Here is a 15836-nt window from a genome sequence, read left to right as displayed (position 1 = left end):
AGGGGCACGAACATATCAAAGGCAAGCTTTCCGCGATGGCGAGCTGCCCGAGACTCCCAATGACTAGGCCTAACCAGCATGCCTTGACGGGAGTTGGCAACCACAGCTGTGGTTTGGTGCTGAATCAAGGAAACGCATCGCAGTGGCATATTGCACTTGCAAAGCACAGAAACCACCTCGACAACAAAAGGGAAGGCGTGAGTGGCATGGGCAACACTGGAATGGCAGCAACTTGGTTCGCGGTCGCCAAGTTTTCGACATCTCTCGCATGTGAACCAGTCCTAGAACAGGAACGAGACACTGTACGGCTTCCGAAATTTTGGTCCCCTGTTCTACACTAGTTTTGTGGAGTTGATGGCAGCACAGTGGCAATTTTGAACAACCAAGCAGGTCTGAAAATTTAGAAAGTGACTTACTTCCCTCTATGTTGCACATATGTTTTTCTTTTTTACTTTGTTTGCTTCGTGCAAAGACTGAGTTCTCAGGCATAAACCTTTTGATTTTTGCAAGTTTAAACAGATGCAAACATCCCGGTCGCATGATTCAATTTTCAGATACACGCAGTTGCTTTGTCTACATGTTTTGCACATGTGCAACTTTCGAAAAATTCTCTTTTGGTTATAGTGCGACCCAGCTTATAGTGCGGATATTTGAGACTCCGGCGACTTATGCTATAAGCGGTCTATGCTGTAATAGGTTTCGAATCGAATCAAATCAAGGAAGCAAAGCCAAATACCAAAAAGAATATTGACTGTCACAAAATTTTCACAAAATTTAATGCTTACAAATTTTGACCAACAAAGTATGCCGCTGCACATGCTCTGGAGCCTCCTCGAATTGCATAACAAGAATGTAGCAAGCTAACAGTAACTTAGGTGCACAGAAATAAAAATATACAGCACGGTCTACTCTTACTAAAGGGACTACCAAATTAGCATGACAGCTCTGATTACAGCTCAGTTGTAGTTTGTGAATGTCTGGAAAATATGTTTTTTCACCAACAGGATTCCTGTTGAACGGAATAAATTTTCTCCCGTTTCTGAAGCTAACGAACTAGTGATGTTCTGTTGAACTGTCTACCAATTAGGTATTCAGTTTGATAGTGGACCTGCGTTTCTCGGCAATCTTCTATTTACTGCTCGAAAGTTTTGGCTTACAGATTTTCTCCAACATACGGAAGGGTTATCCCAACTTTACGGCAGGTGAGTTAATGCAAAGCCAATCTGTGTGACCGACGAAAGGACCGCACGTTACATAACTCAACCACCGCTCCACGCATAGTTGGGGCTGACGGTAAAGAGAAAGAGCTATCCACATCATTTCAATGTCAGGTATGGCGTGATTTGCCGCCTGTTAAAGATTCAGAAATCTGGAGGGTCACGGCAAATTGCACCAAGCACGATGGGCTCTGCGGCACATACGACATGGTGCATTGGGCAGGTCACTACACTGATTACATTAGAACCTCGCTGATGCGATCCCTTTAAGTACGTATTCCCAGCATCAACATTCACAACCAAGAACACAAAAAAAAATGACCCAACTGAGTTAAGCTTATTCCTTGCTGGTTCATACGTCCCCAGAAAAAAACTATATTTAGGCCCGAACATTCAGAACATTGTCATACTGCGATTGTATGATATGCTTGCCGGCCGCTAGATCGCATATTAAAGAGAAAATGCACGAGGCACCTGCTATCGAGAACAGTCCTCGCCCGCTGCATCCGCTCCACCGCAATACTCGCCCACCCTTGTAACGCGAAGATGACTGCACACACTCAGTTTCTCATTTCAGTATCAGCAAACTTCTTCCCATGTCACCGCACACCGTTTTCACAGCTACCGCCACCAACCCTAATGCAATAAGCATCTTCACCTATCTGTTTTACATCGCATGAGGCACAGTGTTGTTGGAAGCATACTGTATGCTTTTAATAAGCAATAACCCAACTGCACCGCCATTCCCTGCTGCAGACTGCGATCGTACGGTACCTTTTCCGGCTGCTAGATCCAATGTACACACAAAAAAGAGCTGCGCCGCACGGACAATAAAAAACAGTCACTGCCTGCTGCATCAGCTTTCCCACAATACTCGCCCATCTCATGTGAAAATGCCAGCGTGCATTCGGTTTCTTATTCCGGTGCTGGCAAATCCCCTCCCAGGTAGTCGCATGCTGCCTTCACAGTTGCCGCTGCCAACCCTACAGCAATAAGCATCTTCAACTATCTGTATTATAGCACATAAGGAGTAGTGCCGTTGGAAGCGTACTGCACGCTTTTAGCAGACGATAACCCAAACACGCCATGAACGTGTTTGGGTTGTAGTCGCAGTTGAACTGGAGTGGGGAGGGCGAGGGGGGAAGGGGCCGCTGTGCGTCTAGTTTGGTCGGACTTCCGTGCTTTGGAACTTCACGTGCACCCTCTTTTTACAGCGACTGGGTTTGACAGAAAAACTAATTTGCTCGTAATAGCACATCACTTTTGCAGTAGGCAGGGTCGGAAAATCATAAATGCAGTAAAATGTGGTTGTTATAAACGATAGATCGTTACATAGCAAAACCTCGCTATAATGTAGTTGACGGGGAATGTGGATCAGGTACACACTAAGTGCTGTACTAATTAACTGACAATAGCCAATAAGTGGCTATAGACTTACCATCCAAAGGAAGTGTGAATTTTCACTCAAACACAGATGTAGATAAGTTTTATTTAAGGGCAGGCAGCAAGAAATCAGTGACTTTCACTTGCCACTGAGGTAGCCTTGCAGCAATGACGGCATCCTCAAACTCAGCAAGGCCGCGAACCAGTTTCTCTATCAGGCCACACTTCACTGCGAACGGCCTCATGACGATCAACACACTAGCTACTTGGGATATAGAAGGGCCATCATTCATGTCGTCATCCATGACAAGGATGTGTAGAAGCTACAGGTGCAGGAAACACGTCATGAATACCATGCTTTGACATCACTATCGATGGTGGCCGCAGTCTGGGAAAGGCCTGTGTGACACAATTTCGCTATCTATGGTTTGCGTGCATGACATTTTGCCGATTCCATGCTTGTACGTGCCGAAAAATTAGGTAATACTTCGCACTAACTGTTCGGCACACATTAAGCAACTACGGCTGAAGCAGTCAGCCTATAAATTCGGTTCCATAGTCACAGGGCGGGGGTTCATCGAGACTATATCTAAACCGGTAATACTTATTAAGCGGGTACGTATGAAAAAGGTTTTATCGTATTTCGCATAATGATCATACTTTTTTGTTAAAAAATTCGACACAAATTCAGGGTTGTGATCATTAGGCGGGTCAAATTACCCACGAAAACAAAATTTTTTCCCCCGCATTTGCTGCAGGATGACAAGCAGGCGGCTGCCACTGTCAGTGCGGGACACCAAAATAAAAATGGCGGCTGGCAGAGCAAGCCGAACGCGCCAAACGTGATTATTTTTCTTCTCGTGAGTACATTACTCGCATTGAAACAGTTTCTTCCGTATCAGTAATGAATAATATTGTTAATATAGGCAAGTTTGTGACAATAACGTAGCCATGTCCACTTTGAGGGCACAGAGATGGGCGTGCTTAGCTGCCAGTGGCATAGAAACACATGGCGGGCATGCTGCGGAAACTGTGGCATCTGTCTTCACTACTATCCTAATACGGCACATTTCCGCTAAAGGTGGCCGAACATCTTAGCTGCGTTACAAGCATCGGCGTATGAATAGGGTACACTTCTCACGTATCAGTGTAAACGTGGCCACTATCGTTGCCGCTTGCGATCTGTTGCGTGCCCACGAGTGCGGACGAGAAGAATCGAAAGGTGCCCTTTATGTTGTTGTTGACCAAAACCATTATGAAGCCTTCAAATAATAAAGCTGACGCAAATTTGGTTGTAGCTTTTTTATCATGGAAGTGCGGAAAGTGATGAAAGGAATGAAATGGGGCATCTGCTTAAGAATGTTAGGTGTGTGCAGACCGATTCAAATGTCTTGAGTCGTTCGCGTAGCATTCGACAGCATTCGACAGATGGTAAGCGCGATCATCATTAGCTAGATGGCACATGACATATTGCTGCGGCAAATTCGGGGTGCAATGATTACACAGGAAAAAAAAAAAAAAGTCGAATTTTGACGACAGAAATAAGGGTGAGATCATTATGCGAGTGTGATCATTATGCGAGTAAATAAGGTACTGTGTCTGGGAACGTTATAAGTGGGTGCATATTCGACTGCATATTGAATATTTAAGAAGTTGAATAGTAAAAAAACATGAATAGTAGATACTCAATGCACAAATTGAGTTATCGAATGTTTACAATACAATTCGATTCGGTGATATTCGAGTATTAGCACATCCCTAGATATAAGTTATCACATTTTTGTTTCAATTTTATGCTTGACTGTGCACAATCGACGGCGTAAAGTATCAGAGAAACAGTCAGATTTTCGAGTGGTGATTATTCGATTAGATGACCTCATTGGATTGTGGCGACTCGATTCGAGGCTCAAATCAAATAAGAATATATTTGCTATTCGAAAGTTTCGAATACTTGCACATTTCTAAACTTTATTGTCTGATGCAACTCCATTATAACGAGCTTCGGCTGTATTCCTGTGTGCCAGTTATATGCTGTGCATACTGCTCAAGAAAGTCACGTACCTGTGGGGCACAGGAACCATAGCCCATTGGCTGCGTCAGCATCTGTAATGAGACGAGATGCAACTGAACCATGTCTTGCAGCACTCAGAAATGGGAGCTTGCAGAAAGACTGTAGTGATGAAAATATCCCACGAAACGTTTCCCATATGTTCAACCTTTCGTGAGATATAACAAGGTGACAAATTGCAACTTATTCAAAGCGTCACTTTGCTTAGCGTGGCATTCTTTGCAGAAAAGCAGATTGTTATTACAGAATCTTGCCTCTCCATTTACGCACTGACATATAGAAAACATTGAAATGGCAGAGATGTGGACGACGGCTGCAGTGATAGCAGTAGCATCTTGTGGCACCTTTTTCAACCTCAACATGTCAGACGTTAATGTTGCACAATGTTCTTGTTGACAGAATAAAATACAAGCCTGTCTAGCATCTCACTTAGACTATATTTTCTTTTTCTGTGACCATTTTTCACTGTCTAACCACTGTTACAACTACAACTAGCACTTTGACTAGCACTTTTGGCAGTTCTTGGATGTGTCATGATGTCATAATAGACTGGCTTGCTTAATTCCCCCTTTCAATTTGAAAAATACTGCATCCAAACTCAAAAATCCTAAGCTTTGGTTGAAAATAGTTAACCATTCTTTTAATAGTTGAGATGTTGACTGTTTATTACAAATTGAGGGCCATCTTGTAATGATGCTGTGATCAGGCACTTGCGCTATGGCTTCAGCTAGAACAATCTGTGCCATATGCAAACAAAAAATATTTATAAAGTTTATTTGCAAAATATTCATTTAACATGACCGAAAATTTTTGTTGCCAGAATACATTTTTTCTATGCAGTGGATAGATGTGCTGTGGGTAGGTCCGAATAATCTTGAGAGGCCGAAATGTAAGGCGCTACTATTGCGGAGGGTGACAGTATTCATATACATTTGAAATCAATCTTGTCACCTATTAATTTATTAGTTTTCAAATATCTTCAGGGTCGTTGCAGACATTCTATAAGGGAGTGGTAAGGCATTCTTGGAAGTGCAGAAAACAACAAACCTAATCAAGTAGACAACAGTCATGTCAAATACCGTAAAATAATTGCTGCCATTATGAGAATCTAAAGGAGCTCTAAAAACAGAGTATCTTATGATAAAATCGTATAATTTGCCAAGTATACAGATCTGAGTTGGGTAAGATGACATAGAGCATATAGAGAGAGGGAGAGAATATGGGATGCCTTACCGAAGGTCCTGGTGAGGACTTGATTAGGATCTCATTAGCCTGCGTCTGCTTGATCTCTTGCAACAGGGGACCCGGGAACACCTGCCGCAGGAAGCTCTTTTGCTCGTCCGAGAATGGCGGCTCAGGAAGGAAAGTGATCCGCTTCTGGCACTCCTCTGTGTACACACAGAGAAACGACAAACCGCACTCTCAGTAGCAGCTAGAAACCCTGATGCCCGGCAGCTGTTCGTGTGCATAGACAGAGCATGAAACCTTGAAAGTTCGCTGCCAGTTTAGCCGAAATCCTGCATGATCTATAGAATGTTTTATGGTCTGGCATAACCAGTGAGGAAAGCATCGGCCTCCTAAGACCACCACAGCTGTGCAGGAAGTTCTGCACGGTCACCTTCATTTTATTCTGGAGTAAGCAGGAAGGAACTGCAACTAAGGATACAAAATGCGCCACAAAATTCAAATTGGAATAGAATGTAGATGAAACAGTGGTTTGTTTAGCCACTGGTTGGCCTCCACAACATAGAAGTACCGTAACATGCCTTTATAATGAAGCGCTTGGCACCTCCAAAATTCATTATACAGGTAACTGCGCTCTAAAGATCACACACCACACTGCTCACAATAGAGCAGGCTAAGCTAATTCGACACAAGAAAACCTTTCTCTACCCCAAATTAAAGGGAGACTGAGTGAAATAAGTGGCTGTTTTTTTTTGTGCACACTTCGTCTGAAGGAATAGGCAACTGCATCCTACCGTTATTGCACTGATATTCACGGCATGCTCCGTGGCGAAACGTGGGGGTGACAAGGTAAAGCTGCCGATAGTCAAATGCCGCAATAATCTCCGTTTGGGTCAAAATTATTGGTTCCTTACAGAATCTTCATCATCGTTGTCTTCGTCGACATACACATCCTTTCCATCCTGGATGACTTTGAAGACTTTGTCAGTTGTCAGTCACGTTTATATCATCATGTAATCATCAACTCTGACATATTTGTCAGTCATCACACCCGCATTACAACAAGCAGCGTATGAGTTATGCAATTTATGAAGCAGTACAGCAGGACTATACTTCTGACATTGGCACATTCGTCAGGTGTGTCACTAGTGCTGCCGTTAGAGCTAGCCCTGAGCCTGCATCAGTGACATCTGCAGATGGCACTGGCGCACCCTTACTCAGCGTTCGTTGTAAAAGAACAAACCAGCCATTGTGGACGCATAAATTCCTCTTGCTATACAATCGCCGACCGTTTATTCGGACCTCACGGGGACTGTGAAAATGTCCGAATAAACAGGTGTCCGAATAAGCAGATTACGGGGAAAAAAATGAAATCCTTTATTTTTTCACGCACTTATTAGGGCTCGGCAGTAGGCTTGAAGAAATCGTGAATGCGCCGTTGCACGCTGTTCAGTTTACGTGCAATCAGATAAGCCTGAATCTCGGAGAGGGTCATATGGTCACCATAGGCGGCTGAAAGCACAGTCACTGCTGGTACACGCTCCGCATGCGACGGCAGCGTAGCGTAGCACATTGTGTGTCATCTTCCGACTCGGTCATCGTCCGGCGGTGCAGCAGAAACCTGACGAATGATCTCGCCGTTGTCGATTTCTGCGCATGTCAGTACAGCAGTGTCAGCACCTGTGAAACTGTCAAATAAGACGGTGCCCGGAATCGCAATGCAACCACTGCGCAAGTCTCGGCAGAACATTTTCCGCGTCGGTAGGGAGCAATCGGAAGGCGACAAATCCTAGGCCTCCCGGCACCCGCTTGCCGGCATTCCCCAGCACAGTCTGCGCGGGCACTGTTGGCACCATTAGACACTTGACGCGATGTTTCCGTATACCGCGTTGGATCACCAGAATCTACCTCGACACAGCACACAAAGCAAACACCACCATGCCGACACCAGTCGCACAAACGAAAAACGTGGCGTGGCCTACTCGCAGCGTCGTGCGCGAAGAAACAAATCAGCTGCTGGATTGTCTTGACATGGCTTACTAAGCTGAAACCGGAGCTGCTGCAGAACCACTCTATCGAACCAGGCAGAAACGATGATGATGAGCGGGTATTTGCAGCAGCGCCACTTCGTGGGGCAGCGAGGAGGCTCCGTTCAAAACAAAAATGGCGTTCAGCAAGTCGAACCATGCAGCGGTCAGAGTCGGTGCATGGTGCTCTCGATTGAGTTGGCTCAAGGAGTGTCCGAAAAATCAGATGAGAGGTTGCAATGTGTCCGAACTTTCGGCAGTTGTTATACATTATGGTCTATAGGGGAGAATGGTGGTGCTGCGAAGCAGACCGCATAATGGAGCATGTCCGAATTTTTGGAGTCTGGAAAATCAGTCGGCGACTGTATAGGCAAATTAATAGGAGTGGTCTTCGTTATAAAGGCGTTAACAATACATATGAAAGATAGGAATTTGGCTGGGACATAATCCATTCATTATATAGGTCATTTCGTTGTAGAGGCATTTGTGGAAGGGGCATTCGTAGTAATGGTGTTCAACTGTAACTGGCTGATAAGGTGTTGAAACTTGCCCCCTCGATACAATGGCATGAAGCTCAAACATGCTGTCACCATCCAAGGAATAATGTTGTTAGTCACAGCTCGTGGTTTCGCATCATTCACAATGGCAAGGAAGAGTGCTTTCATCACCCGAACGCCAGCTGTGGTCACACCAACGCTGCTCAATTATAATGGAATTTTCCCAGCTGCCTATGCATTCATTCAGTGCAGCATGCGTAACTGGTGAATGTTTCTGCAGATTTTTTGCTTTCTTTCTATTTTTTTTTTATTGCCACACAGTGCCAGCAGTGTGGTGTTCATTCGGGACAACTGAAGATGTTGGCCCACAGTAATACTGTTTCAGTGGTGCAGCAATGCCTCGAAATACACAGTGAAATTGTAAAGCACTGTTGAAAACACAAGAAGTGCATTCCTTTTCTTTTTTTGCACGACTGTGTGAATCACTCAAATGTGTTCGAGATTCCTCGACGCTTCACCAAAACAGTCAATAGAAAGTTCTAGTTTAGCGTACGCTATACCATTGTGTACGCTATAAAATAGCGGACCGTCACCGCGCATTCGCAGAACGCTAAACGACCCATAGCGTATAGTGTACGCAAGCTATTTTCAGATTTAGCGTTAGCGTCTTTGTATGGTTTGCGGAGTTTGCGTGAAACATGATGACGGTCCTGGCTGCCCGCTTTGAATTGAATTTGGCGTTGCTTTTGTAAAATGAACTTTGTTCGTAGGAAATGACTGCGTAAATGGCCTTTGCTTAGTCTCAGGCCGCTTCGACGAAAGAGTATTATGGGTAATTTTGTGGTGTTTTTGAGATTGTTGGCCTGTTGGCCCTCAACCGCACAGCTGTTATTTTTCATAGATTCCGTCACCATGCACTACCGTATATAATAGAGTGGCGCACGCAAAATAGACATTGACACAGAGAAAACCACTGGCAAAGAAGTTCCATGTCACCTATAAAGTGTAATGTTTCTCTTTCACATTCCTTGCCACGGACACCTCACGACAACTGTCTCACTCAAGGCAGACACCAACTATTCCAAAGTGCAAGCACACGTAGATGACACCGCCTGGCAAGTGTGGTGACCATGTGGCGTCACACGTAGCTGCGATGCCACATGCGCGTAATCTGGTATGGCCACAGAAAGAAGCATGACAGAAAGAAGAGGCTTGCGTGGAAATAAGGGCGAAAGAAGGAAGAGACGCGCCTCCATTGCTAGGCGACACTTGTCTGGGTGGAGCATGCGCTTGCAAAACCTGATGTGGCGTCACCTCCACAATAAAAGAAGGGGGGAAAAATCCCCACTCGACCCTTTCTTTCTTTTTTTCCTCCTACGCTGTCTCGGGTTTTCTGAACCCATGTACTGTAGCATTCACTTTCTGCGCCTTGTCTGCTAGCCTACTGTTCCGGCTGCAGCAAAGGATACACGGAAGTCTAAGAATGCCCAGATTTCGCAATATTAGTTCATAGTACTGAGGCGTTATTAACATGAAATGGAAACTGAATAAAGATCGTTATTCTGAACATTTCGGTATACTCAAGCCCGCAGCACTGAAGCACTTATACACTGAAACTATCAGCAGTCAGCAGAGGATTTCTGTGAAGTATGTTAATCTGAAAAGTTCGTTAATGTGCGGTTCATAGTAACCAGGCCTCACTGCATAGTTTTAGTGCAGTGATCAGACAGGGCCCTCGGCTCCTACTCACCAGTGGCTGCGGGGTCGAAGTATCCAGGCAGCTTGCGGTTCATGCCCAGCTTTGTGCGCAGGACAGTTGCACACTCGCGATTGGTGCACACAAAGAGCACGCCCATGTTACGCGACAGGTTGCCCAGCACTTGCACCACATCCGTGTCGAGCAGATGCAGCGTCACTTCCTGGCTCTCTGCAGAAGACAGCAGATGGAAAGAGTTTAACCCCTAACTGCCACAAAAAATTCAGCAAAATTGAATTAAAATCTGCATTTATCTTGCCATATTTTTTTCGTGAAAGATATGACGCATAGAATGTCTATAGCACTCTTGCCACTCTTGTTGACAAGAAAATAACAATGCATAGTGTGCTATTTATTTGTGTCAGGATAACAAGGCAGTGCGGTAATTAGACTGCGAGAATTGCTAAGAAATGGACTTTGGAAAACAACTAGTTTCAGCATCAGCAATGCACAACCTACACTGTATCAAAATGATTTACGTGAAACATACTCTCAAGTAGTCGTAGAAAAAAAGTTATTTTGTCAGCGCTGCAGATACAAAGAAAAAAAAGAAAAGCTCAATGACATGCAAAATACATCCAGGTTCACAGAGCTATATCATTTTTTCCGCCACTGAGCGCTATCTCGAGGTGCTATTCTAGACATTCTGCCACATTCTTCAGCCTGTGACATAAGCCCAACATATACACAATGGCAATGATAGCGATGGTAAGCTCTTAATTTGCTTTCATACTGCAACACTACCTTGCAGTTTGCCAATGAAATTTAAAAGGAAACAGTGAGCTTCGTAATAAAGCAAGACAGTCTTTTTCCTTATTCAAGATAAAGAGGCCAGCTCATAGCGCAACATTATTTGGTCAAATATGCCTCTCACATTTGTCGTCTGTGGTGCACAAGCCATCGTCTGCTACATTAAGCATTATGTATGTCTCTAGAAAACGAATGAATCATCATAGATTGGTGCCAATGCACTTCATTTCTACCTAAGACAGCAAAGGCAATTGATCAGTGATGACCGTTCTAGGCCACGTTATCACCAAACTCAAATGGCCGAGATGCGGTCAAACATCACTGATAACGATGCACGTGGGACATGCAACAGTGTAGATACATTGCAGGGGCTCTTGCACATTATTGATCACATTCTTCTTAGAGCGTTAACGTCGCAATATAGCTGGCAAAGACTAGAAAAAAGTTTGTTGAATAAGGGTTCCACGTCAAGCTCCATGTCACATTTTGTCATTTGATGAAAGTATAGATAGACTTCTTGCAGTGCTTTGGTTTCCCAGCATGAATTTTAAAAATGTGCTTTCTAAACAGTTATCCTCTATATGACCTTTCAACAAAGAGAGAGCCAACACAGATGATAAAGACAGCTGTTCAGCCGTGCTTGTCAAGAATAGAGCTCATGGTATTTTTCCAAAGCTCAAGCTTCTGCCTTTACGTTTCACTCTTCCTTGCCTACAATGGCCACATAGAAATATTGCAAACATACAAGAATCAGGAGCCAGTCTGGCAAAACTCTCAATGCACACAGCCCTCCCATTGACTTGGAATGTCAGCGCGCCGAGAGGTGCCTTTCGATTGGCTGATGCTAAAGCAACTGGTGCACTGATGCTGCCAGCGGACTGCTCGCCTGTTAGGCCTCCTTTGAAAACTTTCGTTTATCTGCAGTTTCTCTGTTGACTATGTCATAACCGAAGTAGCAAATCTACACTTTTATAAATATAAAAGAATGTTCAAAACAGGACATCTGTACGGAAAGCAAAGCATAACCCAACAAGTTATCAGCGTGTCACGCAATCCTGCACCACATTGGTAATAAAGCAACAGCAAAGCAAAAACTAATTGCCCTTTGTCATTAAGCAGTCAACTACCTATTACAATAAAAGCATGTCAATTCACACCCGAATCGGGTCTGCCGTGGATAATTCGAACTGTGCGCTGCCGTGGCCAGATCCTGGCTCGCAGTGATGCTCACTTTCACAGCTAAGCGACAGCGACAGATACTTAACAAAAACCTGACCAATCCATGCCTCAGCGACAGCTCCCTCAGATCTCAAAGGCTATGCATTTGTGGACTGTATTAACGGGAAAAGAGTAAAGGAGCCGAAATCACATCATAGCCGCCATGTTGTTACACTTATTTCTGCAAATGGTTAGTTAAACCAACAACGACAGTGAAGCATGCAGCCGATGTGGTTCGTCGCACAACTCGCCAGTCACAAAAGTCAAGCTAGCAAAATATGCTGCCACTATTTTTTTAATCATCTTTGTTGTGTCAGTGCCCTGTTGTTTCTGTTGGGGGACATTTCTGTGGTGATAACCAGACTTGCACGTCACCATGTCTTTGTGTGGCAAATACCAGAGGCTAGTCGAATTGAGGAAAATGATCCCAATCCTGTTCACTACAGACTTCAGATCTATCAACAACACGGAAGCGCTTGGCTGGAGCTATCATCAGTGCCTTCTACTGGGGTTATGATTATGCTGATGATTACATGCAGCACGCCTAATCAAACACACCGTGAGAAGTGGTGCGCAATCTCACTGATAATGCCTGTGTGCCAGTGGAAGGCGCGATGGTATCTGGGGCCACATGCTCACACATGTCGTTAGCACATCTGAGGTCTGTGCATGAAGTGTTGGACAACGTGAACTTCGCAGACTATGTAAGCATCTTTAGCTGCACCATGGTCTGCAGTGCTGTCACAGACGACACTGTCACCCAAGTAGTCAGTGATGACTATGCAGTCGATCTAAGATGACCACGATGCCGCAACTGAAGAAGAGGAAGCACAGCAGCGGCCTTTGTTATTGCAGGTGATTGAAGGACTGAATTGTGCACGGCTGTTATGGAGCTTTGAAGAGAATGAGGAAGATGCTTTCTGAGAAAAAGCAAAAGCAGAAAACGATCACAGGTTTCTTTCATAAATAAAAGGTGATGGTTCCATAGGCAGGGCCACTCCTTTCATCATCAAACGTAGCCTTCTCTTTTATCAGTTTGGTTAGTTTGAATTCCATTTATTTAGAAATCAGTGAGGGTCCCCGTGAAATTCGAATAATGAGCTTAGATGCCTGTTCCCGCACCTCTCCACACGGCCGCAGGGTCTGCTCATTCTACACGCTGGTCCGAGACTCGGTACGTCTAATGCTACCATCAGCCTCCGGGAGACAGCACACTCGCAGCTCTTAGAAAAGTGAATAAAGTGAAACAGTGTCCGCGACTTCGTTCACGTGAAGCCCATGTCAGTCTCAGAAATGTGCAGTTTTTTCACTTTAGGACTGATGCTCTGATGCAAGTAATTACCAGAAATGACAGCAAAGCTTTGCGAACCAATACAGTCTACTTCCGTTAAGTTGATGCAGATGGGAGCGACGAAACTCATTAAATTATCCAGCAAGTTGAATTAAACAAGCAGAAAAAATGCCAGAACACACCACTGATTCAAAGTATTAGCCTGTTTGTAACGTGCTCCCGAATCAAATGCATGGCCACTTTCGAAATCTAACGTGCACCTGATTTTTTTTCCAAAAAAGAAATTGTTGCACAAGGCCGTCTTCTTTCTTTCTTTTTTTTTTCTTTTGAAGTCAGCTTTGCCATACGTTTTTTTTTTTAAAGTCGTCTTCACCGCAGTACAAGAAGAAAAACAACTTTACTGACTCGCAAATCTGAGTGGTGTATGTGGGTGGAGCCCCTATTTCAGGGCTCGCCGGGCTTGGTTCGGGGTCGCCATCTGGCTTCCCAAGTCCAGACCGGCGAGTCACGCTTTGCACGACCAGTTAGCGAGAGAGTCTGTAATTAGCAGTGAGATGGCAAGTGCCAGGTGCCTTGGGCATTCGTATGTGATGTGCTGGAGTGTCAGTGTATATTCACACCAGGGACAGTTGTCTTTGTGTCTGTTGGGGTACACCTTGTGTAGCCTGCGCAAGTTAGGAAAAGTGTTCCGTTAGTAGTCGGCGCCAGTCCCTTGCCTGCACCCTGTTGAGCTCGGGATGGGGAGGAGCCTTTGTTCGTTGGCCAGGTCTTTAGGCACTCAGGAACATGCATGCTGATGCGTCAAGTTCAAATTATCCGGCAAAGGCCAATTTTAGGAACAGAATAACGAAAGTTTGGGCATATAGAAATGCATGGGCGCTGGCCGAGACCTTCGGCCGGGATCAAATTAACCGAAAAGTCAAATTAACCCGAGTCGAATTAATGAAAGTCTGCTGTACCACACTATTTCAGCTACCTGGCGACACGTTTCAAGCTCGCAAAAACGGCAATCGTCTCACGTGCCCTATGTTGGAATACAGCCTGGTGCTCTTGCATTTTGTAGGGCTTCACAAAAGAATAGTACGTGAATGATGAAGGCTTCTGAACCCTGCAAGTTAAGAAGCAAAGGTCCAGAAGGTTGTCTGCTGACAAGGACACCAAGTATTACAGTTTTGGCACAATTTATAATGGGTCAACTGCTTCCAAAACATTTTGGCCCATTTTCTCAAGATTGTTTTCCCTGTCTGCCAGCTTGATTGTGGAAAGCATAGCACAACAATGGCTGGACTGATTTTGATCATGTTTGTTTTGTTGTGTGTAGATTGTGTTGCACACTCAATACACTCGTTAATTCATATTTCACAGAAGCGAAAAAAAGAATGCTCTAGTTAACCAAGTGTCAAATTCTCTAGGACAAGAAAGATAAGATCAAATGCTTGCTACATCTACACTCTTTTATTTACTGAATAAACCAACAAGACCTGTTTATATTTTGCACAAAAGCAGCGAGGAAGCTGCGAATCTCATTATCTGGTGACCGATTACCCTGAACAGTGGCGAAGAGCTCGCGGCTTCCTTCACAGCGCAGTTACGGGGCAAGATCCATGTCTTTATACGAGACATGGTTTTCCCTACTGTGTGCACATCCCGATTATTTTTTCGCCGATGACCTGATCAGCAACAGATTGTCTGTTTCCAGTCCACGACCAATTTCTTGGACATGCCCGATAATTAGGACGCCTTCGCCACAAAGCCAATGTATGAGGATATCTGAAATATCGGACGCTAAAACACTTTGCAGTCAGATTTTCTGGACTTCATGGCATAACCACAGGTCCAAAAGAGTTGAAACCACCACCACCACAGTTCTGATTTTCTCATAGCCTCGAACCAACGTTTCCGCACGCCAATCTTCTGGCAGCTGTAGCAGTCGTTCTGGGCTGTCACTAAGGCCTAGCTGCTTCAACCTTCACAATATCAAGCTTCGTGCTGTTCAGTGCTATGCTATTCATTTAAAGGATTTGCCAATGACATCTAATTAAAACAAAGGCGTCGACTCCACCATCATCATCCTTGCCGATTGTGTCAAAGTGCGTAAAGTACAGCAAGGATCTAAAGCAGAATTGCTTTCCAGTAGAACGTTCTGACACGGACAGGAAGAGACGACGACACACACTGAACTAACAACTGAATGTTTATTATTGATTTCCTACACTTTTTATAGCACAAGATAACCAATTGGAAACCAACTGGAAACCAATTCTGCTATGTACAACCAACAAGCTCAGGTAAGCACTATTCTGAAGGGTCTAAAGCATTGTATATTGCTGGTTCCCGAAAGTCAGCTTAGCTGCATCACAAGGGTGTTACACGGTCAAACATACCAAAATTGTAAAGGGGCCACTGTCACGGGCCATAAAATGTGTTCCTTAATTATACACCCA

General features: G+C 44.5%; 1 protein-coding gene across 8 annotated transcripts in view; it reads right to left on the bottom strand.

Annotated features, from left to right (window-relative positions):
• LOC135911738 (sentrin-specific protease 7-like) overlaps positions 1–15836 on the bottom strand; it is a 157083-nt gene that overhangs the window by 68765 nt on the left and 72482 nt on the right. For all 8 annotated transcript variants that reach the window (XM_065444093.2, XM_065444092.2, XM_065444089.2 and 5 more), the window contains 3 exons: positions 10128–10304; positions 5902–6056; positions 4662–4703 (listed from right to left, as the gene is read on the bottom strand). In XM_065444093.2, coding sequence (XP_065300165.2) covers positions 4662–4703; positions 5902–6056; positions 10128–10304 — 374 coding nt within the window. The remainder of the gene's footprint in view (positions 1–4661; positions 4704–5901; positions 6057–10127; positions 10305–15836) is intronic.

Source organism: Dermacentor albipictus, chromosome 5 (genome assembly GCF_038994185.2).
Source record: "Dermacentor albipictus isolate Rhodes 1998 colony chromosome 5, USDA_Dalb.pri_finalv2, whole genome shotgun sequence".
Taxonomy (NCBI): domain Eukaryota; kingdom Metazoa; phylum Arthropoda; class Arachnida; order Ixodida; family Ixodidae; genus Dermacentor; species Dermacentor albipictus.
This window is presented reverse-complemented; position numbering and strand designations above follow the sequence as displayed.